The sequence below is a fragment of the Brachypodium distachyon genome, chromosome 3 (assembly GCF_000005505.3).
Source record: "Brachypodium distachyon strain Bd21 chromosome 3, Brachypodium_distachyon_v3.0, whole genome shotgun sequence".
Classification (NCBI taxonomy): domain Eukaryota; kingdom Viridiplantae; phylum Streptophyta; class Magnoliopsida; order Poales; family Poaceae; genus Brachypodium; species Brachypodium distachyon.
The window spans coordinates 48,003,014-48,026,157 of NC_016133.3; the positions used below are offsets into that span (position 1 = coordinate 48,003,014).

Here is a 23,144-nt window from a genome sequence, read left to right on the forward strand (position 1 = left end):
GCGGCAGCAGAGGTTCCTAATTATTAGGTGAACAGAGGTGCCTCGGGTAAAAGCGAAAAAAACTAACATCACTTATCCACCAAAGGATTTAACATGCAGGTGCAATCGAGTGCTTCATTCAATATACTAGAAGCTTAATTACGATGCTCTTTGATTATCATACTTGAAGATTGTGTGTTATTAGATCAATCTTGTCAGCCGATCAACTACCGGGGGCTTTTTATTTCTCCATCGCAAGACGAGACCACGCGATTGAACATCACACATGGATGCTAAGTTGCTAACTGGAGATCGACAGGACACATTAGCGTCAGATGACGACTGGCGCCACAGGCGAGCGGTAGCGACGTACGCTACGACGACAAGTGGTTGCCGGACTGGCTCGAAGGAATTAAACTCACACGCAGAGGAAAGACATCGTTGATGTCGGTGGCAGGATCCGACCATGGTAGAACGGAGTTCGTTCAGATCGAGTGTTTGGGCATGAACCGAACAAATCTATCGAACCCGAGAATTGTAGACTTAATTATCCTTTGAAAAGAAGTCTAATTACTTTAGAAATCAACGGTCAGATCAAGCTTATACTGCCTCCTCTCTAACAGCAGTATAAGGATACCGTAAAAAAGCTCGTCTTCTAACATCATGTTGGCCAGCTACAAGCTAGTACTAGAGTACTTGATTCTGTGCTCTGTTTTTATTCATTTATTATTATACTGGATATTCCAAAAAATTACCACAGCATGTACCGAGAATATATCTCAGGACGTGTAGAAAGAAAGAGAGAAAAAACAAATTTCAAAACTGACAGAATATTGGATGCGCACTCTTAGACAAATGTGCTTGAGAGTTGCTTTGAAAAATGGCCGAACTAGTTTTCTTCAATGCAAGAGTAAAACGGCAGAATTATTGCAAACCGCTGCTTAATGGGATCACTTGGGCCATGGTGTCGACCAAATTTGGTCAGGCACGCACATCGCTCACTCACGGATACGATGCAACGGGTGAACAAATTTTCGCCCTCCCCACCAGCTATAAAAACCGCATTAAGAAGGAAACGGAAGGCACGCTTTAAAGTTTAAACTCCCTATCTCTTTTCTTTTTTATTTTAAAATTCAAAAACTCGCGGTCACTATCTACAAAAGAAGACATGGGAGTCAAGACAGTTGAGACTTTTTCCCCTTTGTGGCTGAAGGAGATTTCTTATGCAATAAACTAGGCTTTGGTTCTTTGATTATGCCGCCGTCGTGGGTTGAGAGTTGAGACTTGAGAGAGAGGGAATTATTAATAGCTGATGATGGTTAGTAGGCGGGAAGAACCAGGGCCCAACCGCCGGCCAGCGGTAACGTGCCATCTCGTGGTTAGCAACATCTTGTCCGCGTGGAATGGAGTTGGCACCCGTTGCCCCATACCCACATTGGCATTTGGCAATTTGGTTCATTGGTTGGTTGGAATGAACTCGACGTGACACGGACGCACGAATGGAATTTGCCTCGGCTCCGTAAACAAAACAGTCACCGTTAATTGAGCTTGGTGTGAGACGTACTCCGTACGTTAATTAGGGCTGCAAGCGATTAGGATAGTACTAGTACCGAAAAAGACTTGCGGCGGCTGCCAGCTCGTGTGGCAACAACAACGGCGCCATGCGGAACAGGATGTCGGCATGGCCTAAGTTTGTCGCCCGCCCGCCAATGATTCTTCTTAAGTTTGTCCGTGCGGTGTTCTTCTTGCTATGCAGCGGTGTGATCCAAGTCGCTGTGTTGGCTGGTGACGATGCTGCCTCGAGAAAAGCAGTTGCGCTACGCGGCGATCTCCTGCTTGTCGTTGGAATCCAAGTTGCCTTCTCTTCGGCACGGCGCCATGTTGTGACTCTTCTTTTTTGGATTGTTCTTGTTGAACAACGAGAGATTGGCGCAACATGTGTACAGCAACATTGTTACATGCGGGATTTTCTTTTTCTCTTTTGCAATAATTGGACGCTCCAGGATCGGTTGGATGAGTGAGATCGGATGGCCGAGGAGCGACAATTTTTCTGGGTTGGCCGCCCATCATGCCTAGTCCTAGTGTGCCCAAAAAGGAACACACTAAAATTTGTCAACCTTTGATTTTGTAGCACAGGGTGCAAACACCTCCTGGTATTACTCCAGTTTACCCAGGCCGTGACTAGATCCAGCCATCAAAGCCAGACTCCCAATTCCTTCCCAAGATTCTCCCTAGACCCACACCGGTGCTCATACAACATATGGCATATCGTGTGATATTCAAGTTTAAGATTGACCATATTAGGTCCAAACATTCGATAGGAATATAGTTCGGTAAGTAGCAACTCAGAAAATAAAGCTACAGAATGTCGACTAAGGTCGTTAGGTGGCTGAACACATACTTTTTGCTCTTCTGTTTAGAAAAAATGCACCTCTGTTCCTCCGTCCTAGACTACTTACTATATTCACACGGTGAAGGTGTTGACAGGTAGAGTGACTTGACTTGGAAGCGCCAGGAAGACATGCACTTCGTAATTACGCAAGGAGTTCTTTGCACACACGCGACTGAGGCTAGTCTTCAAATAAAACAAGAATGTGCAGAACAGAATGGAAGAGTTGTTGTACGACTGAAACGAATTTTTTTTTTTGAAGAGCTGCAAATTTGTGCAGGAAAAAAGGGCAGCCAAGTAATCTACAGAAAAAAAAAGAAACTAAAAACCGATAATCACATGAGTGGCACCCTAGCTTTTGCTTGAGAAATGGCCGCCCAGGTAACCGGCTTTTCCAGTGAAACTTGCTCTCTTAATTAATGGACTGTACTCTGCATAGTACCACAGGCAACGTTGAGCAATAAAACAGTAGATACCAGTATACATCATGACTTAAACAGGACAATTGTTCCTTGTCCCTCCGGACGTGTAAAGCAAGGCAAAGAAAATTGTCCCTATCACACAAAGTTGGGTCCACACGTGCCCTACTGGGTCGAGCACTCAAGCAGCATAAACTTAAGAACCTTCGCATACACCTGTACGTCCGACAACTGGAATGCACCGGGTAAAGGAAATTACAACGAGGCCTATCTATGTGTACAGCAACCGGGGCTTTGACCAATCCCACAAGTTGAAGGGGAAAGATGAACCGTCCATCCTGACTAGACACCCTACACTGGCACTTAGGTTGGGCAATGAACAGATGATGATTGTGGTATAATAGCCTACTTGTCAGCTGTCACACCACAATCTTCTAACTCGCGACCTTGCAATTCTGAATAACTGACGTCCCTAGTTAAAAAAATCAGACTTGCAGAGGATAACATCTCAACTGCTTAAGAGTAACAACAGTATAAATGATTTGTCTACTGCTATTGAAAGTGTAAAGTTTGCAAGTTGTTAGTACTATTTATCTTATCATCTGTGGAAGTTTCTTAACTCAAGGACAACAGCTTTGGAAGTAACCTAAGCAGTTTGGTCGGCGTTATATTTACAGAGATTCAGAAATCTGGGCAAAAATAAATTGAACCACGATACAGTTCATATTACATATTCCGAAAGCATGCTTATATTCGCTTCACCTCCACGGTCCTCAGTATTTCCAGCGACCAGCGCTTACTTGTTACATCAATCTTCAAAACGGCAAGTCCAGAACATCAATCCACTGAAAGGTATATCATAATATTATATGAGATAGGAGGAAGAGTGCGAGGGAATGACTAATAACAATGTATTAGAGTAGACCTGAATAGCACAAAAACAGTTTGTAGGACACCAGCAATGCCAGTCCATGTAGATGGGCCTGTATCCGTAAGAGCATCTTGGACCAAAAAACCAACAGACGCAGCCAAGGAAACAAAGGACACCACATAAGAAATGAAAAGCCAGAGTTTCAACCTGCAATCCAATATGCATCACTTCAATTTCATTGTAATACAGTAGGCACTGAATGGCAGATGGAAGTCATCGCGATTTACGTCAAAACTGCAAGGAGGTTATAAAGATACAGCAGATAAGAATCCTTTTGGGGAAACATCCTGGTCTGCCATACTGGTTTCTGAATGACAGGGTTGAGAATCAAGTTGGACACTTTATAATTTGTGCAGTCATAATGACTAAGACTGCCCTCATATTCTGTTAGTTTCTCTGGCACAACGATTGCCAGTATCATATAGATGGTTCCGTACAAAGCTGCCTAGCATAATGGTAGAATTACTAGATTGGCACCTCACCTGATTGAGCATGGGGTTGCGATCCTAATTTTTTTTAACACTATTCTTTTTGTGACAGATGATATTGAAGAAGCTAGGAACTTGAAATTTGTGTTATATTTCTTTCAATCAGTGTCAGGTCAGAAAATTAAGATTCAGAAAAGTGAGGTAATTATTGTGTTGAATGATGAGACAAAAAATACAGGAATATGCAGAGATGTTCAAATGTCAGAAAGGGAAATGGCCCATTAAATACTTGAGGATGCCAGTAAGTGCTGATAGGATAAATGAGATTTCTTTGGAAGATAAGATCAGTTGGTACAACAAGCATTCAGTAAGGTAACTCTTCCACCAAGGGGAAGATTCCTACTTTTCCATCCATCTCTGGAAGGCAATGGTCCTGACAGGTACTTTAGACATCTCTCGAAGGCAAAACTACTGCTAAAAATAAGATTTCGTTGTGGTTAATCTGGCACAATGCTATAGCTATTAAGGATAACATTGAAAAAATAGATTTAGTTCGAAGATACCACTTGTAGATTCTTCTCTGAGCAGGAAAGTATTCAACACGGGTTTGCTGCCGCTAAATACACACGGTGGGTTATAAGTATGGCCATATGAGCTGGCACTAGAACTGGGTGCTTTACTAGTTTACCCAGTATTTGTGGTGATTACCTAAGGTGGCGCATATGAGTAGAAATTTGCAAATAATTGGGCTTTCGGCTGTATGCTGGGCTACCTGGAAGGTCAGGAATCGAGTTTGTTTCGAGGAAAAACATGATAAGATTGCCGCCTGAAATAACCTGCTATCCTTGTTCTTTCATGAAATACTGGGCAGGTTTACAATCTGGGAACAAAGAGGAGCTTCTATGAGCTGGTGCAGCAAGGATTCAACAGGAAACAATGTGTCATCATGAATAGCAGGCAGTGAAGGATGGAAGGAGAATTGGGCAAAGCCACAATATGATGCTGACAAAAACTGATTCGCTGTTTGGGATTAGCGCTCGAGGCCCTTTGTGCCGTTGTCATGGCTTAGCTTTACCTTTTGAGCTGATTGAACTGTTTATAATACTAGACCTTAGCATGTATACCTGTTAGCCTGTGGCCGCAGGAATGTGAAAACTTACATGGCGGTGGGGGTGGGTGTCATTGATGTTCTATGGAACCCGCTGCAAGGTTGTATGGGAAAAAAAGATGGTTCCTTACAAAAGGTTTCATGCAAATGGTTCTCTAAAAGAAATATCAGGTAGATGGTTGAGTCAATCCCATCTTGTTCTGATGAGAAATTCCATCATTCTACGTTGACCGGTTTTCATTGCTTCTACCCACGAAAACGGTGCCTTAAGATTGTTTTTCATGCTTCATTACTTATTTCTGTTTCTAACGTTTTGACAGCGAAACTCAAATTTACAGAAGGTACGTTCTGTCCCATCGTCTTACATTATTGCCATTCTTAGCATTTATCTCTTTGAATTCCTGAACCAAGTAACAGAAATGTGTTCTAGTTTGTCCTAAAAGAAGTGAGCTTTGATGTGTCCTTCAATTTGAATAACAAATCTAAAGGAACAATGCTTGTTCTACCATACCAGGTGGTTATAAGATGTAGTGCTGCACGTTGCTACCTTACGGAGAGTTAGATAATTACATGTTGCGCGGAAAGTAACTGCATCCTAACTAGCCCTATTGAGCACTACATTTACGAAATTAAACTGCTAAACCACTACGAAAATTCAAAACCCAGCTGAAAATGCCCTCACCTCCACTCGGAATCGTCGTAGGGCGAGTAGTAGTTGTCGTTGATGTCCTCCGTCTTAACGCAGTTGAACATGAGTGCGGCGAACGAAGCGAATAACCCTAAATGAACACCCAAACCCAACACCACATACCGGGTTACAAACAATCTGAGAGGAAGAGAGGTTCGTAGGGGGGCAACGGGCGAAGATTGGGGGAGGGCGTTACCGGGGAGGTAGTGGAAGAAAGGGACGGTTGCGGCACTGCAGACGACGGCGTCGACCCAGAACCACCAGCCGGCGCCGAATACGGCGCCCGCCGCGCCAGGGCCCATGGTTACCCACGCCGCCGCGAGGTTGTTGTTATCCATCGCGTCGCAGGGCCGCGTGCTGGCCTCCTCCTCCTCCGGTCGCCTTCTCCGATGCCGGCCAGGGGTAACGAGGAGCTGCGAGTTTTGTCGATTAGTCCGTGGAAATGTTTGCAATTTCGCATTTTATTTAGCCCAAGTCTTCAGCCTGAAGACGACTACCAGGTTTCCCTTTTAACAGATTGGTCCTTCTGAGTCTGAGGACGAACCTGATGAACCTTCGTGAGGCGTCAGTTGTTCAAATACTGCACGGAGTATAAGTTTTTGGTATAAATCACAGCAATTCCATGTTTAAAGCACACGAACCTCATACGAGACTGAATTGAACTAGTGAGATTTGCGTAGGATTTCCATACTATGCCCTCGATTTCCTCAGAAAACAGAGACAAAATGATAACCCCCTTTGTTAACTTACATACTACCTCTGGCCAACAAAGGAAGTCTTAACTTTGACTAAATTTGAATGTATTTATACATTAAGTCATGTCTAGATACATTCAAATTTTGACAAACTTGAGACATCTTTTGTTGGACGGAGGGAGTACTAAGCTTTTCAACATCTTTTGATATAACTAATTTTCTATAGGTTCGATTTTGTAGCTATGAATGTATTGCAAAAGAAAGTTGCGGTGAGAGTTTAACTTCAGGAAACATAGTAATCCAACAAGCTACAAACACTTGAGGCTCCCAGGAAGATCTCTGGAATGTGACAATGTGAAATAGATCAGGATAGCATGCTTTTCTTAGATGTGCCAATATGAGGGAGAGTAAAGTACACCCGCGGTCATTGTATTTGAGCCGTATTCTCAGTTTAGTCACTGTATTTTGGAAAACAAAAGATACGGTCACTGAACTTGACGAAATATCCCATGTACGGTCACCATCACGAGATTCATGTGTATTTGTACGTCTCGGTTGACACATAGGCGTGGTTTTTTTGCATTTCGGTCCTTCTGACAAGGGGGCCCCACCAAATTTCGCCCACTACTTCCACGGCCACGACACCCAAATCCTTGCCTCCTTCTCTGTGAGAAATGCGGCTGCCACGGTTGAGCTGCCGAGATTACCGAGACACTCAAGGCCAGCGCGCTCCCATCCCGTCGGCTGTGTCCATCACCTCACCGGAACACCCGCACTACCTGTTGCTGGACATGATGTGCGAACTCAACATGTTCCACAAGCTGGAGCCCGACACGCTGAGAGCCGTCGCACAGGTCGAGCACGGAATTGTTCTCACGAGGCCACGAATTAATCGACGGGAAGGCGTACATGGAGTGGCTCAACACGAAGCCGACGCAGCCCGTGGTGTACGTATCATTCGGAACCGTCGTTTCAATGAGAAAGACGCAGGAAGCGGCTCAGCCTCGAGGCCACCGGCCGGCCGTACCTGTGGGTGGCACGCAACGGTGCTGATCACGACGGCGCGCAAGGGATGATGATGGAGTGGTGCGACCAGGTGAAGGTGTTGTTGCACCCGGTGGCGGGCTGCTTCGTGACGCACTGCGGGTGGAGCTAGACGGTCGACACTGTCACCAGCGGCGTGCCAATGATGGTACGTGTCCGTGCTGCAGTGTACGGACCAACCAACGGTGGAGCGGCTGCTGGAGACGCGCATGGCATGGGTGTCGGCGTGCGCGCCCGGGTGGACGGCGAGCTCCAGAAGTGCGTGGAGATGATCATGGGAGATGGAGACGTCACGTCGGTGATCTGAGCTCAGGCGGATGGCTGGATGAGCTCTGATGTGCCGTAAACGACGACGCATGAGATCTCTACTTATTGTATTTTATAGTTCAGAAGAGATTAACAAACTGCACATTAACTTTGGGGATATCATCACACGAGAAGGCCATGATGTTGGCTTCTGTTTTTTCTCTGACGACAAAGACGAACTGTTTGGCTATTGTTTTCCGACAAGGGCCGGAATGCAAAAACGCCACGCCCGTGTCAACCGAGACGTACAAATACGTATGAATCTCGTAACGGTGACCGTATGTGGAATATTTCTTCGAGTCCAGTGACCGTATTTTCCGGTTTCCAAAATACAGTGACTAAACTGAGAATACGGCTCAAATATAGTGACTGCGAGTGCATTTTACTCTACGAGGGATAAGCAATCATATGAGTAGTATTTTCCCCAGGGTTTCATTTCATCCAGAATTTCAGAGTTGATCTCAAACCTGGAACAAAGCTAACAAATAAACAAATGAACCAGAAAATGGACCTGTGCTAGAATGCTGGGAGGAAATGCAGGCATTCCAACAATGCCCGACACTCTGGATATACACCATACAAATTCATAAGAAAAACATATGAAGCTCCCTCATATCTCCAGGAACAGCGACAAGACTCCTGATTTGCATATCAAACAAAGCATCTACCCACCACAGAATACTACTTGCTAGGTGGTTTCGATTTAGAAGGCCGGTGATCCTCAAGAGTCTCCACAATTGCTCCCACTACGAGATCTCCTCTCTCTAAGACGCGCTCCAGTGTCTCAACCTTCTGGAGTAGCTGTTCAGCATTCGTATTCGCGCTGCTCAGCAGCTTATCTGAAGTCTTCAACGCCCTGCACAGCTGGAGTTTGAGGAAAACAGAATGGGGAGCAAAATTGTTAGTGACGAGTTGTAGTAGATAGCCACAGCATACCGTGCATTGAAAAACAAAAGGGAAAGCAAGAGCCACACCTTCAGCATCAAGGAAGGCCATGAAGGGTCATTCTCCCGTAACGATTTCATCAAGTTGTCATAGTCTTCCTGGTTGATGATTAGCAGGCACAAATCAATTACATTCCTGATTTATGATGAACAGGCACAAACCAATTATGTTCCTGATTGATGATGAACAAAAAAGCATTCTTTTATGGCCTCTTGCTGAACTAGTAAGCACTGAATTCTAGGGTTAAGTAAAACAACAGACATGAATAAAGTCAGCAACTCAACCGTCTGTCCTGCTTTGACACAATTGACGAAGTAACCTTCGCAAGATATAAAATCTGAACCTAAATTACATGAGACAACGTTAAATAATCCACCAACCTAAGATCGTGCACTTTTTCGTGTCCTATATCAATCTACTATGACAGTTACATCCTTCACCTCGAACAATTCAGCATACCACGGGCCACTCATGAGAACAAATAAATTACTGGAGGCAATATTTGGGAACTGGATTCCAAGGAACACGAGTGTGACGGGCGAATCAACGCGAAATCGAGAACGGGGAGGAGGAAGAGGAAGGGGGGAAGGGAGCCCTCACCCCGAAGAGCCGGTGCAGGTCGGACGGGTCGGCTTCCTCCAGGTTCTGCGCCGCCAACGGGGAGGAAGGGACGGACGCATCGCCTCCGCCTTCTAGGTGGTCGCTGCCTCCGTCGACGGCGAGGTCGCTGAGGAGATCGCTGACGGTGAGCAACGGGCCTCCGACTCCCCGCATCGCCTCTGCTTTCGTCTCTCCTCCTGGACCTGGCTGGAGCCAATTCAGCTAACGGCGTGGTGGGCTCAGCTGGGTTAGCACTTAGCAGTAGTCATATAACTTTGGAAGTGGAACTAAGTGGGCCTCATTTCGGCGCTTACCAGCCCACTTGCATGTCTCCCAGATCTGGCGCGCACACGGCCCACACCAAAAAGAAAAGGCACCCCGCGGGCTACCCGCTCCCCACTGCGCCCTTCCTCTTCTTCCTCCTTTGGCCTTTGCCGACCCCCTCCCTCTTCTCCCTCCTCTCCCCTTTTCTTCCTCTTCTGGTCCTCTAACTCTTCTTCCTGTTGTTTGTGTGTTCAATTGATCCAATTTTGGAATGAGTATTGTGTGTTAAGTTGATCCAATTTTGGAATGAGCAATGCCTATTTGCGTGTTCAATTGATCCAATTTTGATAGATGGCAGCCAATTTCTAGAATTGATAGGTAATTGTATTTCTGGAATAAGTGATGCTTAACTGCCACTGCGAAAATTCCGGATTTTAGTTTTTTGTTCAGCGGTTCACCCAATCAACCAAAAATGAAAAATGGTTTGAACCACTTAGTCAAATTCAAGCAAACAGACACGAAATCGGGTTCGCCCCACTCAGATGACCAAACACGAAACCGGTTTGACCCGTCCAGCGTGTCCGCCCAACCACACACACCCTAAAAGAGTAGTTCCGCCCTAAAAAACGCATTTTAACCCGGAAGCATGTCATACCAAGATTGCAACATGTGAAAATCCGATTTTATTAACTCAAGATCTTCACTGTACATCTCTGCAGAATTTCACGACAGGCTGCTTAATTCCAAACCTCAATCGTCATTTCCTACTATTACAATACACGTTCGTTTTAGCATTTGCAGAGAGCCAGAGGCCATTCGTTTCCACAGCATGACCGCAATCTTTGATTCAGACGACACTAGCTCTTGGTCACTTGATGTCTCCAGGTTGAAGTGGAGATTACTCCTGCGGTTCCTCCTGCCTGCAAGGTGAATGCAATCCGCTGCTGTGACCTCAGTATCGTTTTCACGGTTTGCAACTAAGTAGTTACACCATACACACGCAATTAAGGAGATCTTGTTTCGTTAGTTTAGGGCTCTTTGAAGGCTGAACTGTACATTTACGGAATTAAACCCAGAAGATATCATGAGAGTTTTATCAGTATATACTCAGCAGCTCCAAATCAACATTGTATTTTCCTGCAGTAGATGGGTGGATATATAACTTACTCGGGTGAGGTGTACTTGGTAATTGTGGCGATGATCCTCTCCTTATCCCTGGTGGCGAACGACTCCACCAAGACGGCGTCCTTGTAGAAATGGAACAGCGGAACCACCTTGATGCGCAGCCGCTCTGCCACCTCCGACTGCTCGTCGTACTCGTCGATAACCTGCATGAGCACTTAATTTTGTTAATTTATATGCAAATTTACCAACCAATTCGTGGCCCGGGAACAATGGCGTGTGTCGTGTTGGATGTAACAGACGTTGTGCTTGAGGAAGATGACGGGGGAGCCGTGGTCGCCGGAGCCCTTGCAGAGCTTCATGAAGCCCTGCTCGATGTACTTGCAGCTGCCGCACGACGGCCGGAAGAAGTCCACAACCACCAGCGCGCCCGTCGCCCTCGACCGCTCCAGGAAGCGGGTGAACTCCTCGTCCGTCTTGAACTCCGTCACGCACTCCACCGGGCAGACCTCGTCGTCCTCCTCCACGGGAGGCAGGCCCGGCAGCGACCCGTTCGTGCTCCCCCGCTGCTCGCCTTCGCTGCTGCTCTCCGTCGGCGCGGAGGCGTAGATCTGGCGGCGGCGGAGGCGGAGTGGGGCTCGTGGGAAAGGGTTGGTGCTACTGGTGTAGGGCGCGAAGGAGCGGCCGGAGGTGGTTGCGGGGAGGAGAAGGGAGAGGGAGGAGGGGAGGGGAAGGAAGGAGGCGATCATGGCTGCATTGTGGTTGTGTCTTGAGGCGCTGTGGATATTGCGGGTGATTAATTTTCTTTTGTTTTTGTGACACGCAAGTCCATTTTCTCGTGTAGCTTGTGAGAAAAGGAATAAGATTCACATTTGTGGCTGGGATTGGTTTGCCAGGTTGGTGAGTCTTTGATCTTTTTCGTTGTCCTTTTGCACAAAAATTGGACACGATATTTCTACTTTGCGCCAACAAAAATTTGGAGGTTTTTTCCTCCAAATTGGTAATTTACATCCTAGAAAATCCGTGTTCCACCTTGAGATTTTTTTACTCGGTAAGTTTTGCCAAGCGCCCATATACAGGCCCGTATCAGATTACATCAAGCTACGCTCTGTTATTTCTGCCGATTAATGAATTTCCATGCATAGAACCGCACTTCAGAAATTCTAGGGCAGATGGAGATTATTATGACTCATAAGTTCTATTGAAAATAGGATTTGTGGTGATAGTAATGAATTACCATGCATAGAACTGCACTTGAAATTCCAGTTAACAATTTTTTTTCTTTCCTCCAATATAGATCAACGACGACGGACACTAGCAAGACTCTGTACATGAAAGCGGCGAATTTAGCGGGCCACCTACCTACCGACGTGTTTTCCGCCATCCATTGCACCACCAAGATTCGCACAAAGATCTCGGGTTCCACAAGATATTTTCACTGGGAGCTAGCCACCCGTATCTCTCTCTCTCTCTCTCTCTCTCTCTCTCTCTCTCTCGTGTGGCTCTGGCTCCCTCTGCGCCAGCGAGTCGCTGCCCCTGAATCCGTCCGGTGTCACCTCCCTTAGCAAGCGCCTGTCCTCTCTGCAAGAGCCGTCACCGCCGCTTCTCGAGGCCGGGCACGTTGTCGCTTCCGGGCCAGATCCAACCGCGCGCTGCCCCTCCTCTTTCTTTCTGCCGCCCCTCCTCTTTCTTGCCGCCGCCCCTCCTCCTGCTCCAGATCTCCTTCCTATGCACCGCACTCCTCCCTCGTGTGTGGCAGCGGTGGAGAGCTACCCGGGACGGCGAGATTCCCGGGCGATACTGCCAGATCCGCACGCCGGGATCCACCGCCTACCCTCCTCCACAAGAGTCATCGCCACTGCTTCTCGGGGTTGGGCACGCCCTCGCTTCCAGGCCAGATCCAGCCGCGCACCGCCCCTCCACCAGCATCAAATCTTTTTTCTCTGCTGCCGGAATCAGGTCCCCGCTCCTGCTGTGCCCGGATCCGGGCTTCCCCGACCCCTCGGCCCTGTCTCCGCCGGATCTCGGTAAGTTTTTCTTCTCCTTCTCCTTCTCTCTTGGTTTCTTCTTTTCATGCTTTCTCTCTCTCTCTGTAACATGGTGGCGATCCCTTGCTCCTAACTCGTGCAGGTGACCCCTGCTTCCTCCTCATGCGCAGCGCACCTCCCTGCCTCAACCTGTGCCATGGATGGCGCCGGATCCGGCCGCCATCGGCGTTGTCGAGTTTGATTTGTGTTGTGTAAAAGTCTGCTCAGAAATTTGTATTCTCATTGACAGGCCCGTATATTGATAGGAGCGAGGTGTGCGATGGTTCAGGGCCTCCAATTTTTTAGGGCCCCCTAATCTTGCCTTAATATTAATTGCAATCCTTAATTACAACAGAAAAAGAAAAAATCGTTAAACAGAAAAAAGGAAAAGGCCCATAAGGAAAAGGCTAAAGACTGCTTCTGTTCACGTTAGCCGCATGACGTCTCGTCTACCATCAGCCTATCTCCAATTTTCCAATCTCCATTGATCGTTCATACAGCCTGTAGGGACACAGTCACCGGCGTGTGATTTCCTCTATCGTCGCTTTGCTGCTAATTGAGCAATCCATAATCCACATCACAGCATCGATGGTACTTTCGCGTTCATGACTGTATCGTGCAACCACAAAAAATGTTTTCCTACGTACCATAAGAACTATATGTTAAAGTAATATAGCTAAGTTTTTTTGTTAGAGGGGAAGTAATATAATTAAGTGCAATATATTTTGGTTATGCAACATTTTTCTAATTTTAGGGCCTCATTTTACGTTTCGTTCTAGGGCCTCAAATTTCTAGATACGGACCTGCTCATTGATATCTCATTGGTGTACAATTGATTTTGTCCCATACCATTCGAATTTCGAACAGAAATCGTTGATATTTGTGTATGCCATTGAACTTTCATTGATCTATCGTTGAGATTTTGTTACCATGGATTATTTCAATGGTATAGCAAAAAAAATTGATATAGTATGCACAATTCAATGACATTTTAATGAAACAATGCTTTGTTGATTGAATACCGAGCAGAATACAAAGTGGGGTGCAGCTGAACTCTAATACTTGCCACAGCCTAATTGGAGGACCGACGCCGGTATGTACCGGGCACGGTAAAAAGACACTTGGCCTATGTGCATCTCTTGATACAAATTTAATTGACAATTAGTAACAGTAGCCACAGCCCAGAAGACGCAATGGAGAAATAGATGCGTCATGTTTGAAAGATTCTGTACATTGCACGCAAGGACGAAGATGTCTTGCTGATGAATCACAGGCCATAGCTGTAATTAGAATTTACTTCCGTATATGCTAATTACAAAGGAGTTAGGGGAGACTGGACTTCAAGAGGGGTGAGTATTTCGACCATAATTCAAGGCCCGACTGAAAAAAAACTCACCTAGTCCTATCGAGAATTACAACGCCCTTTTCTGTTCATCAGAGCTCTATGCGATCAGAAATTCACATTGTAGTTTGAGCTAAGATATGTCAACATGTCATGTCATTCTTCACTGGTGAACTTTCGACCTGTATGTGCCACCGAAGCCAAATGATCCGGGAAAACTGACGAGCAAAAAGCTTGTTGTCCATTTAAAGACAGGGCATGCTTGCCACTTCATATGGCATGTAGGCTAGTCAACAGTAACCACCTCCTCAATGGTAAGTTCAAATTCCAATGTTAGATCAAAACTCCCAGACAGTCCATGTGATCAAGGAAGTGCCAAAACAATGCAAAATGCTGCAAAAATCATTGTCTCTTGGGGTTGAGGCATTGTAAGGTCGGTAGCTCCCTGATATCTTTAGCCCGTTTTTTTAAGCAAGATAACTCTAACCTTGGTGACTATTCACTTGACCCGCTATTTCTCGATGACGAATCTGCGGTAAATTAAGAATATATAAGAAAAATATTTTGATGGTAAACAACAAGTAAAACAACCCTGCAAACAAGACCTCGTGAACGGCGCTTTCCCTCCATGGCTTCTTTCTTTTCCTGACAACTCTGGCAAAGGAATGGACCGTCCCAACGACGCAAGTTCCCAGGTTGGGATGAATCTTCGTGTACGGATATCCCTTGATTTGGCTTTAACTCTACTTGACAAATAGCACATATGAAGAGTTTGAACATATTCCGAACTGGGTATTCAGAATCCAACCTGCAGTCAAGACAAACAAAATCTGAACAAGTCTTGATGTAGCAAAAAGATAATGCAATTTTGTTTCTTGTAAAGAGGATGTGAATGAGCAAGTTCAGGTAGATCATTTCCAAATACTCAAAACATGACCCCAAAAAAATGTTGTTTGAACAAGTTGTGGGCTCAGTTTGTGCCAATTTTAACTCTATCTAACCTTCCTCATGATGTGCATCTCTATAAATTACTTAATCCAGAATTCATAAAATGGTACGAGTTTCATGTTTCTACCCTTAGCTAATTCCAGGTTCCTAAGAAGGCCCATCCATGAGTTGTCTAGACAAAGAATGCCCACTTTAATTGGTTTCCGCATTTTAGGAACAATCACTTTGATAGTTGATGATTTGTTGGAAGCCTTCAATGATACTCCCACCGTTCCTTTTTATAAGATGTTTTAGCTTTGTCTGAAGTCAAACTTCTTAAAGTTTGACCAAGTTTTCTTTTTGCGGTGGTTTTGATTTTTTTTTTTTTGCGGTGGTAAAGTTTGACCAAGTTTAAAGAAAAATCTAAAAACATCTACACTCTAAATTAGTTATATTAAATCCATCATGATATATATGTTCATAGTATACTTATTTCTAGTACATTTTTCTATAAACTCGCATTAGAACATCTTATAAAAAAGAACAGAGGGGGTATTATATAATCATAACTGAATTGTTCAACTCTTTGCTCCTTTAGTTATCAAAATGGATTATAGAACTAACCGTCTGGAAAGAAATGCGCATTCATCCTCAAATATTTCTTCCACAATGTCTGGGTCCATATATTCTCTATCTGAATGAGATGATGAATCAGAACATGTTTTCTTGCGAAACATATTTTTGAAAACACCCATTCCTGGTTGCCTTTTGGGAGGTGCCATAGCTAGGTTGCCTTTCTCTGGTACTAAGTCCACGACAATACAAGTGGTATCGTCCCTCAGTCCCTTTGAATGTACTGCTTCCTGAAAAAGTTGGAATGTGTAAAGAGTATCATGAGAGAGAGAGAGATAGAGAGAGAGAAATTGAGAGAGGACAGAGAAAGTTGTACTTTAACAATTTTCTCAGCTGCAGCCTCAGGAGGAAGTCCTCGTGAACAGTTCAAAGCCACTTCTGCAGTCAAGGCATCCCAAACACCATCGCTTGCAATAATAAGTCGGCCTCCAGCAGTAGATAGCTACACATGTTAAGAACACATATTACTATTTTCGTAATTATGAGATCAAATTAACATGTCAAATCTGTGAAAACATGTCATTGGGGATGATTTTCTAGAGGTAGGGGGAGAGAGGGAGAGAAAGTATAGGTCTAAAGTTGTCAATGAACTCTAAACAAGGTAACTTGTAACTTGTGTGAACCAGGAAACTATACCCATAAATTTGATCATATGGGAAGGAAATAGTTTCCATGCCAAAAAAATCAGATAGCAATACAAAATCTGGGCAAGAGGCATGGAAAAGGGGGGAAATAAATTTCAAAGCAACACCACTTCTTGTACTCCCTCCGTTTTTTTATGTGGCGTCTATTATTTTGCACGAATATTAATGTGGACGTAATGATCTCGATCTGAGGAACAAGTCTGGTCGCACGCACGTCTCACGGATGGAAACTGCCCACATGCAACGGCAGGTCTCTCACTTGGAATTAGCTGCATGCAACAGCCGGCGCTAATTTCAGTTAGCAAACGCGCGGACGAGCGGCTGCGCGTGCATGCGGATCACGCGGACAGGGGGACGGCCGGTTCGCGCCTTACATTTGGAAAGAAGGCAGAAAAAAATACGCGCCCTATATAAAAAAACGGAGGGAGTAGTACTGAATCTGATATTATTTTACTGACGTAGTTAAATTGTTGGCTTCAGCATTCAGGTAAATCTGTAATTAAGTACTCCCTCCATCCCATATTGAGTACATGCGTATCTAGACAAAGTTGCGACACTTAATATGGAACAGAGGGAGTACTCTATATTTTACAGGACATACCTTTACTTGCTTCACAAGAGGAACAGGAACGATAAATTGACCCACATCCTGATCTCCGATTGACCTTGATAGGCACAAACCCCCAGGCCAACATCTAAGGGGGCCAATCTGTAAGTACAAGAAAAGATGCATTAGCAAGTGAAAAAACAGAAACTAATAAGAACATTTAGCAAAATTTATCAATAAAACAAAAAATAGGAAATGCCCTTTCCTTATATTGCCACCTACATTGGACACTAGTCCTACCCTACTACCACTGCCATTGAGACTCTAAAATATACTCTCTACGTTTTCTTATGTAAGACGCTGACACATTCCAAGGCGATTATGGGTGCCTTACATTCCAGGACAGAGAGAGAACTAGTCAAGGTTTTGGAAATCAACATTCAACAGCTCATGTAGCATACATTTTAAATTAAGTTCAAGGAGTTTAGAACTAAGGATTAATGTAAAATAATAGACGATTGCTCAGGATACCAAAAGGCAATACATGACCAACATGTCCAATTAGAATGCTAGATATGCTTTGTGGTCAATATTGAACCGCATCCATTACATTCCAGCATCACATGAACTAATGTCACCAAATACTGCATGGCTTTGCAGTCCTGAAGAACATCTTAAAGGCACGGCACCATAAATGCAAAACCTTCATAGACACGAGATGAGTATCCCATGTGATAAACCGAAGCAATAAAAAGAGGCACGGCAATGAATCTCAAAACAAGATAATTAACTTTAGTGGGGGGGGGGGGGGGGATCAACCTCAGCACCACCAACAACATTTAGCTTTCCAACATCACCACCAGCTTCTATAACACGATCAACTCTGCACATCAAAATCAAGTGACAGATAAGTTGTTGCCATGAGAGAAGTGAGGAGACACATGTCAGGAGCAAACAATCTTACTCCTCTTTACTGGCATCGAATCGATGATCAGCAGATAAATGGTAAATTGAGCCTTCAGCTTCTAATACACAGCGTGAATCACCAACAGATGCAACGGTAACGAATAATCCATCTATTATGACAAATGTCACAGTAGTTCCTGAAGATCGTGCTGTAACGAGATATAGACATATCAGGCTCAGCTCTACCAAGTAGCAGCTTTAAATATGTTAAATGGATCGACTAGTGGAAAATGATGGATGGTCATAGAACTCTATGGTGAAAACATAGGGAAGGTCATACTATCTACTGAGACATTTAACTTTGGATGATGCTAGTAAATTTACAAATGGGCTACTCCAAATATATCATTTAATCAGCAACCAAAAGGAAAGGAATAATCAGCATCAAAGTAAATGTATGTAAGGTTCCCCGTTTCCGATATTTTCCAGAGACCGGTCATAAGATCTCCTTGCACTGGTTCTGATGACATGTTAATCATCTTTTATTTTTTTGTAAATTAACTCAGAATACTAGAGGATTAGCCAGAGTTGCTATAGTTGGCCGACGCACCTTTTGTTTGGAAATCTTTATCAGTTTTGACAAATGCTGCAACCATGGCCCTTGGAAGTGCAGCAAGCCAGTCCTCCCTGTTGAGATCAGCAGGGAGCGCACTCAAGATGTTGTTCAAGAGATTCTCCTTAGTATAAATAGCGGCTCCACTCCCATTGTGCCCATCAAACAACTGAAATGAAAGGACAGGGCTGAAAAATTGTTTCTAGTAAAAACTCTCCGTCAAAATAATTAAACTACAAAAATTCATCAAAAAATGTATAGAACCAGTAATTTGTCCTATAGCTGGCAGATAGCAGTCCAGTATCACATAATTCCACTGGACACGTGCAAGTATTCAATTGTTCAGACTACAAATTACCCTTGTGAAACTAGTATCCATTATGTCATCGTCAACCATAGAGGGTCACCGTCTCAATCTCCAAGACTCCAATCTATGTCCAACAGGAGACGCACCAAAATCTGACGGTGCCTCCAAACGAAATCCACAGAATGCGGTACCGATAGAGCCCAAACAAAACCGACCTAGCCTGACATTCTAGGCACGCATCGGCACCGAACCCGATCGCGCGTCACCGCCCCTTAGAATTAACTATAGACCAGGCCAGGAGTCGATCCACGTGACGCATGGCGCTGCCGGATCGGGCACGCAGAAACGAAGAAAACCGCACACGAGTACGACGACTGTAGGAGGGTGGGGGAAGCTTACGCCGAACGCAGAGAAGGAGGAGGACGGGACGCCGGGGTGGCGCTCGCATTCGGGCTTGAGGAAGGTGAAGTCCTCGCCCTTCTTGGCCTGGCTGAAGAGGCCGTGCTGGAGCTCCGGGCGCTCGGCGGCGGTCCTCTCGCTGACCACCTCCCGCCGAAGCAGCACGGCGAGTGGCACGGTGGAGCCCCCGGCCCCGGCCGTGCTGCCGCCGCCGCTGCCGCCGCCCACGGACCCCGTCGCCGACTTGGACCGCGTGGACATCCCCCTCCCCTACCACCACCGCCGCGCCGATCCGCTATAGGGGCGCGCGCGGTTCCCAATTCCTCCCGTCCCTCCCGTATTGGTGCGGTGCCTTTTTTGGGAGAGGAGGGAGAGGAGAGGAGGGGAGGGAGAGGTGGTGGTGTGAGGAGGAGGCAGGAGGAGGGAGGGAGGAGGAGGGAGGATGTCACATGGGGGCAGTAGCAGTACAGAACGCGGAAATCCAGCCCGCCACGCGCATTCCGGCAAAAGTAGGCAAAGGAACGATGTGGGCATGTTCGGACTTCGGATTTAGGGTTGAGACTTGAGTTGAGACAACCCGGTTGGCAGTGGGCCCTAGCCTAGTAGCGATCCTGGACTCCTCAGGCTTTATCGTCACGGAGAAATGGTGTATTTCTGGATTTATTTGGCCGGGATTTTCAACCTGTTTCCTTCACGCGCACTAGAGATTTGGTTTGGCCACTCATGTCTATTCTCGAACAAAATGGATGCGGCTATGCAGCGGCATGTTAAACCTTTTCTTAAAGGTCATCCGGCCCACTTTATTGATCCTAAAAAATAGTTGGGCTTGTCTAGTGAGTGTGTGCCTAATTTTTGGTATAAAAAGTGTTCCTCCTCTTGTCCGAACCAATCATGCGTGGTTTTCTAGACAGCACGTGTTATCCTGCTTGGTCGTTGTGGTCCCACTTGAACCAAGCAAATTCTTTTTTTATTTTACATCTCCGCGACCTTCTCTTCTCTACGAGAACACGCCACCTACTCACGTCTAGGAGATCTGGTTCCTCTTCTGTTCTATTAGAACTCTACACATCCAACAAAAATTATTGTGTAGAACCTCAAGAGTAGATATTTTTATCATCACTATTAGATTAAAAAATCCAAAAAAGTAATTCTTAACATTAAAACTACATCTAAAATTTGAAGAAAGTAATACTTAACATGTAAACTACATCTAAAATTTGAAGTAATTCTTAACATGAAAACTACATTTGCTTAACTCAAAACGTAACTTTCATAGACTGAAAATACATTCAACAAAATCATAAAGTAACTCTGAACTAGAATTTACATGATGCATGAGCACAACTCAAATCCAACAAAGAGACAAAAAGCCGGAGCCGGAGATGCAGAGAAGAAGGTGCGTGAGTGGTTGCCGGTGCAAATCGGGCCTTGCAACCGCCGGATCCGGCCTCACTAGCAGCAGCCCGCCGGATCTGGCCATATGTATATGAGCTCTCCTTTGTGCTTGACGAGGTCTCCTGATTAGGTGCGGAGGCCTTCGAGCAGCCAGCAGTGGGGTGGGTCGAGCAGGAGCCCACAGCGGCGGCCGTCGAGCATCAGGGGGCAGGGATGGCCTTCGAGTAACATGTAGTAGGGGGCGGGAGAGGAGGCCGTGGAGCAGCAGTAGCGAGAGAGCCAGAGGCCAGGAGATTTTGGCGCAGGGATGGAGCTAGGGGTGAGGAGAGTCAGCGGGTCGGACGAAGTCAGACCGGTGGTACCCGGGCGTCCATCTCCTTCCATGACGACACCGCTCACCGGAGCGTCTCGAGGTCTGCGGCTTTGCAGGTCCAGTTCAAGGACTGGCTGCCATGGACTTGGAAGTGGAGAACACAGGCATGGAGCAGGAGGAAGAAGCTGCCCATCTCCGTCCAGACGCAGCGACGCTCGAGATCTTGGCATTGGGGCCGGGGGTGAGGAGGAGAGAGGAGGAAGGAGGCTGGGTACGTGCATCGGGGGAGGAGTTGCAGATGGCAGAGAGATTAGAGGGGAATGGGTGGTGACGTCGACAAGGCCCATGTTGAGGCTTTGTGTTTAGGGAGAGCGACATGCGCGTGTGTTGGCGATCCCGTCGGCTAACAAGGACACAGAGGACACAGTTTTACCCAGGTTCGGGGCCCTCCGAAGGTAATACCCCTACGTCCTGCTTGTCTGATCTGGTATTGATGGAGAGATTTACATGGTTGCCGCTGAGGTTAGGGTGCGCAGATGAGATCTGACGAGTGCGTCTAGGCGGCTTTTATACTAGATTGGTTCTCTCAGGGGAGAGAGTTGTGAGTTGTCCTCCTTGGCTCCCCCTCCTGATCCTTTATATATGCAGGAGGCCAAGTCTCGGGTGGAATCCAAGTCGGTTACAATAGAGAAATATATTATGTTTAAGCTTCTTTGTCTTGAACCGCAAGATTAGGCATCAGGACTTCTGGAGTCGTAGTAGGCTCACGAGTGGGCTTCATGCTGGGTCATAGTAAGTATACCAAAGATGAGGACCCGAGTGGTCATAACCACGTCAGGTGGAGGAGAGAGCGGAGCGCCTGTGGATAAGATTCACCAAGGAGGAGCAGTCGGGACTGTAATTGGATGGGGAACAGAACGCAAGGACGTGGTCGAGAAGGAAGCTAGCCGCCCGATCCCATCGAACGACGTAGGGGTGTGCGCACTGCGGATGACAAGATCGTGCGTGGGAAGAAAAAAGAATCAACAAACATAGTTATATGCTTGATCATCGAAGAAAAAATAAATTTATGGATCATTGTCCCAAATATATGATGGATGAGAAGATAAACTATACCTAGCTATCTCATGCGCCACCATGTTGCCTCCCGATGACAATACTCAAACGAAACAGAGGTAAAACTCGGCTGATGCTAAAATCTTGCAGTCATAGAAGGTTGTCGTGCCTGAAGTAGCAAAAACCTATCACCAAACATTGTATCAATTATCTGCACATTGTCGGACTGGATAATGAACATGCTACATCCAACATGTGGCAAGTGTGATTTGTTTGGATTGTAGCCATCGGAGTTTGCCAAAAAATTGGCAAAACTGATGGCTTCTATTTGGTTTGTAGACAAATGACTTGCCAAATATTTGACAATTTACATTGAATAGAGTTTGGTTTGGTTCCAAGTTAAGTTCCATGACAAGCCAACACTGTTAGATGCATGATATTCATATACATCGACAAATGAAATTCACATAACATTCAGATAGGGGAAGAACACTTCAGATCATGCATGCAAAATTTATATAATCAGGAAAAAAGAAAGGAAAAGCATACTTCAGATCTTTTAACAGAAACCTACATCTGTGTGATCTAAAAACACAAGCAGGAGGATACAAATCGGTCATACAATCCATCCATCTAGCAAAAGTAGCTCGGACGTGCAATGTGTACCATCGGGAGAATACCAGTCACATGCGTGAACCACCGATTTGGTAAATAATACGTCGGATCTGGCAAAGGAAACTTAATTTCAAGTGCATCTTGACCTAAAAGAACCAACAACAAGTGAAATCACTACACAAGAAAAAGGAAATCACCTGATTCCAGCGTTCATCCTGAGCCAGGATCGAACTCTCCATGAGATTCATAGTTGCATTACTTATAGCTTTCTTATTCGTAGACAAAGCGGATTCAGAATTGTCTTTCTTTCCAAGGAAAACTTGTATCCCTGCGCTTCAGATCATTAGCCTGGAGTTTGCCACCAGCAGTATAGCCAACCCTACCCTATCACATCGATCCCACAAGCCTCTTATCATTCTCGTTCGCTCGTGGCGGGGGAGTAAGTCAATTCCGTTGGGGAGAGGAGGAGGAAAGGCGTAGCGGCCGCCGGAGCATAGCTGGT

The 23,144-nt window shown here is 45.6% G+C and overlaps 4 protein-coding genes across 7 annotated transcripts; all 4 read right to left on the reverse strand.

Annotated features, from left to right (window-relative positions):
- Nucleotides 1–3,318: 3,318 nt before the first annotated feature.
- Nucleotides 3,319–6,415, reverse strand: LOC100829218 (transmembrane protein 50 homolog). The gene is made up of 4 exons (XM_003575143.4): nucleotides 6,139–6,415; nucleotides 5,937–6,033; nucleotides 3,713–3,865; nucleotides 3,319–3,632 (listed from the first exon to the last, which is right to left on the reverse strand). The coding sequence occupies exons 1-4, from the start codon at nucleotides 6,278–6,280 to the stop codon at nucleotides 3,596–3,598; spliced, it is 429 nt and encodes a 142-aa protein (XP_003575191.1). The 5' UTR covers nucleotides 6,281–6,415; the 3' UTR covers nucleotides 3,319–3,595.
- A 1,969-nt stretch (nucleotides 6,416–8,384) lies between these two features.
- LOC100829518 lies at nucleotides 8,385–9,920 on the reverse strand. 2 transcript variants are annotated; one of them, XM_024462092.1, is made up of 3 exons: nucleotides 9,533–9,920; nucleotides 8,962–9,030; nucleotides 8,385–8,851 (listed from the first exon to the last, which is right to left on the reverse strand). In XM_024462092.1, the coding sequence occupies exons 1-3, from the start codon at nucleotides 9,704–9,706 to the stop codon at nucleotides 8,669–8,671; spliced, it is 426 nt and encodes a 141-aa protein (XP_024317860.1). In that variant the 5' UTR covers nucleotides 9,707–9,920; the 3' UTR covers nucleotides 8,385–8,668. The 2 variants fall into 2 exon arrangements, with proteins under 2 accessions (XP_024317860.1, XP_024317861.1); XM_024462093.1 differs by having other exon boundaries at nucleotides 8,962–9,067; nucleotides 9,533–9,671.
- A 536-nt stretch (nucleotides 9,921–10,456) lies between these two features.
- Nucleotides 10,457–11,737, reverse strand: LOC100829825 (thioredoxin-like 4, chloroplastic). Of its 3 annotated transcripts, none has more exons than XM_010237271.3 (3): nucleotides 11,221–11,736; nucleotides 10,964–11,124; nucleotides 10,457–10,737 (listed from the first exon to the last, which is right to left on the reverse strand). In XM_010237271.3, exons 1-3 carry the CDS (start codon nucleotides 11,665–11,667, stop codon nucleotides 10,695–10,697), a joined length of 651 nt encoding a protein of 216 aa, XP_010235573.1. In that variant the 5' UTR covers nucleotides 11,668–11,736; the 3' UTR covers nucleotides 10,457–10,694. The 3 variants fall into 3 exon arrangements, with proteins under 3 accessions (XP_010235573.1, XP_003575193.1, XP_010235574.1); XM_003575145.4 differs by having other exon boundaries at nucleotides 10,457–10,716; nucleotides 11,221–11,733; XM_010237272.3 differs by having other exon boundaries at nucleotides 10,715–10,846; nucleotides 11,221–11,737.
- Nucleotides 11,738–14,084: 2,347 nt separating this feature from the next.
- LOC100830132 (probable protein phosphatase 2C 15) lies at nucleotides 14,085–19,752 on the reverse strand. The gene is made up of 9 exons (XM_003575146.4): nucleotides 19,264–19,752; nucleotides 18,555–18,726; nucleotides 18,003–18,153; nucleotides 17,858–17,921; nucleotides 17,093–17,200; nucleotides 16,164–16,289; nucleotides 15,839–16,077; nucleotides 14,893–15,095; nucleotides 14,085–14,817 (listed from the first exon to the last, which is right to left on the reverse strand). Exons 1-9 carry the CDS (start codon nucleotides 19,522–19,524, stop codon nucleotides 14,783–14,785), a joined length of 1,359 nt encoding a protein of 452 aa, XP_003575194.1. The 5' UTR covers nucleotides 19,525–19,752; the 3' UTR covers nucleotides 14,085–14,782.
- Between the last annotated feature and the right edge of the window lie 3,392 nt (nucleotides 19,753–23,144).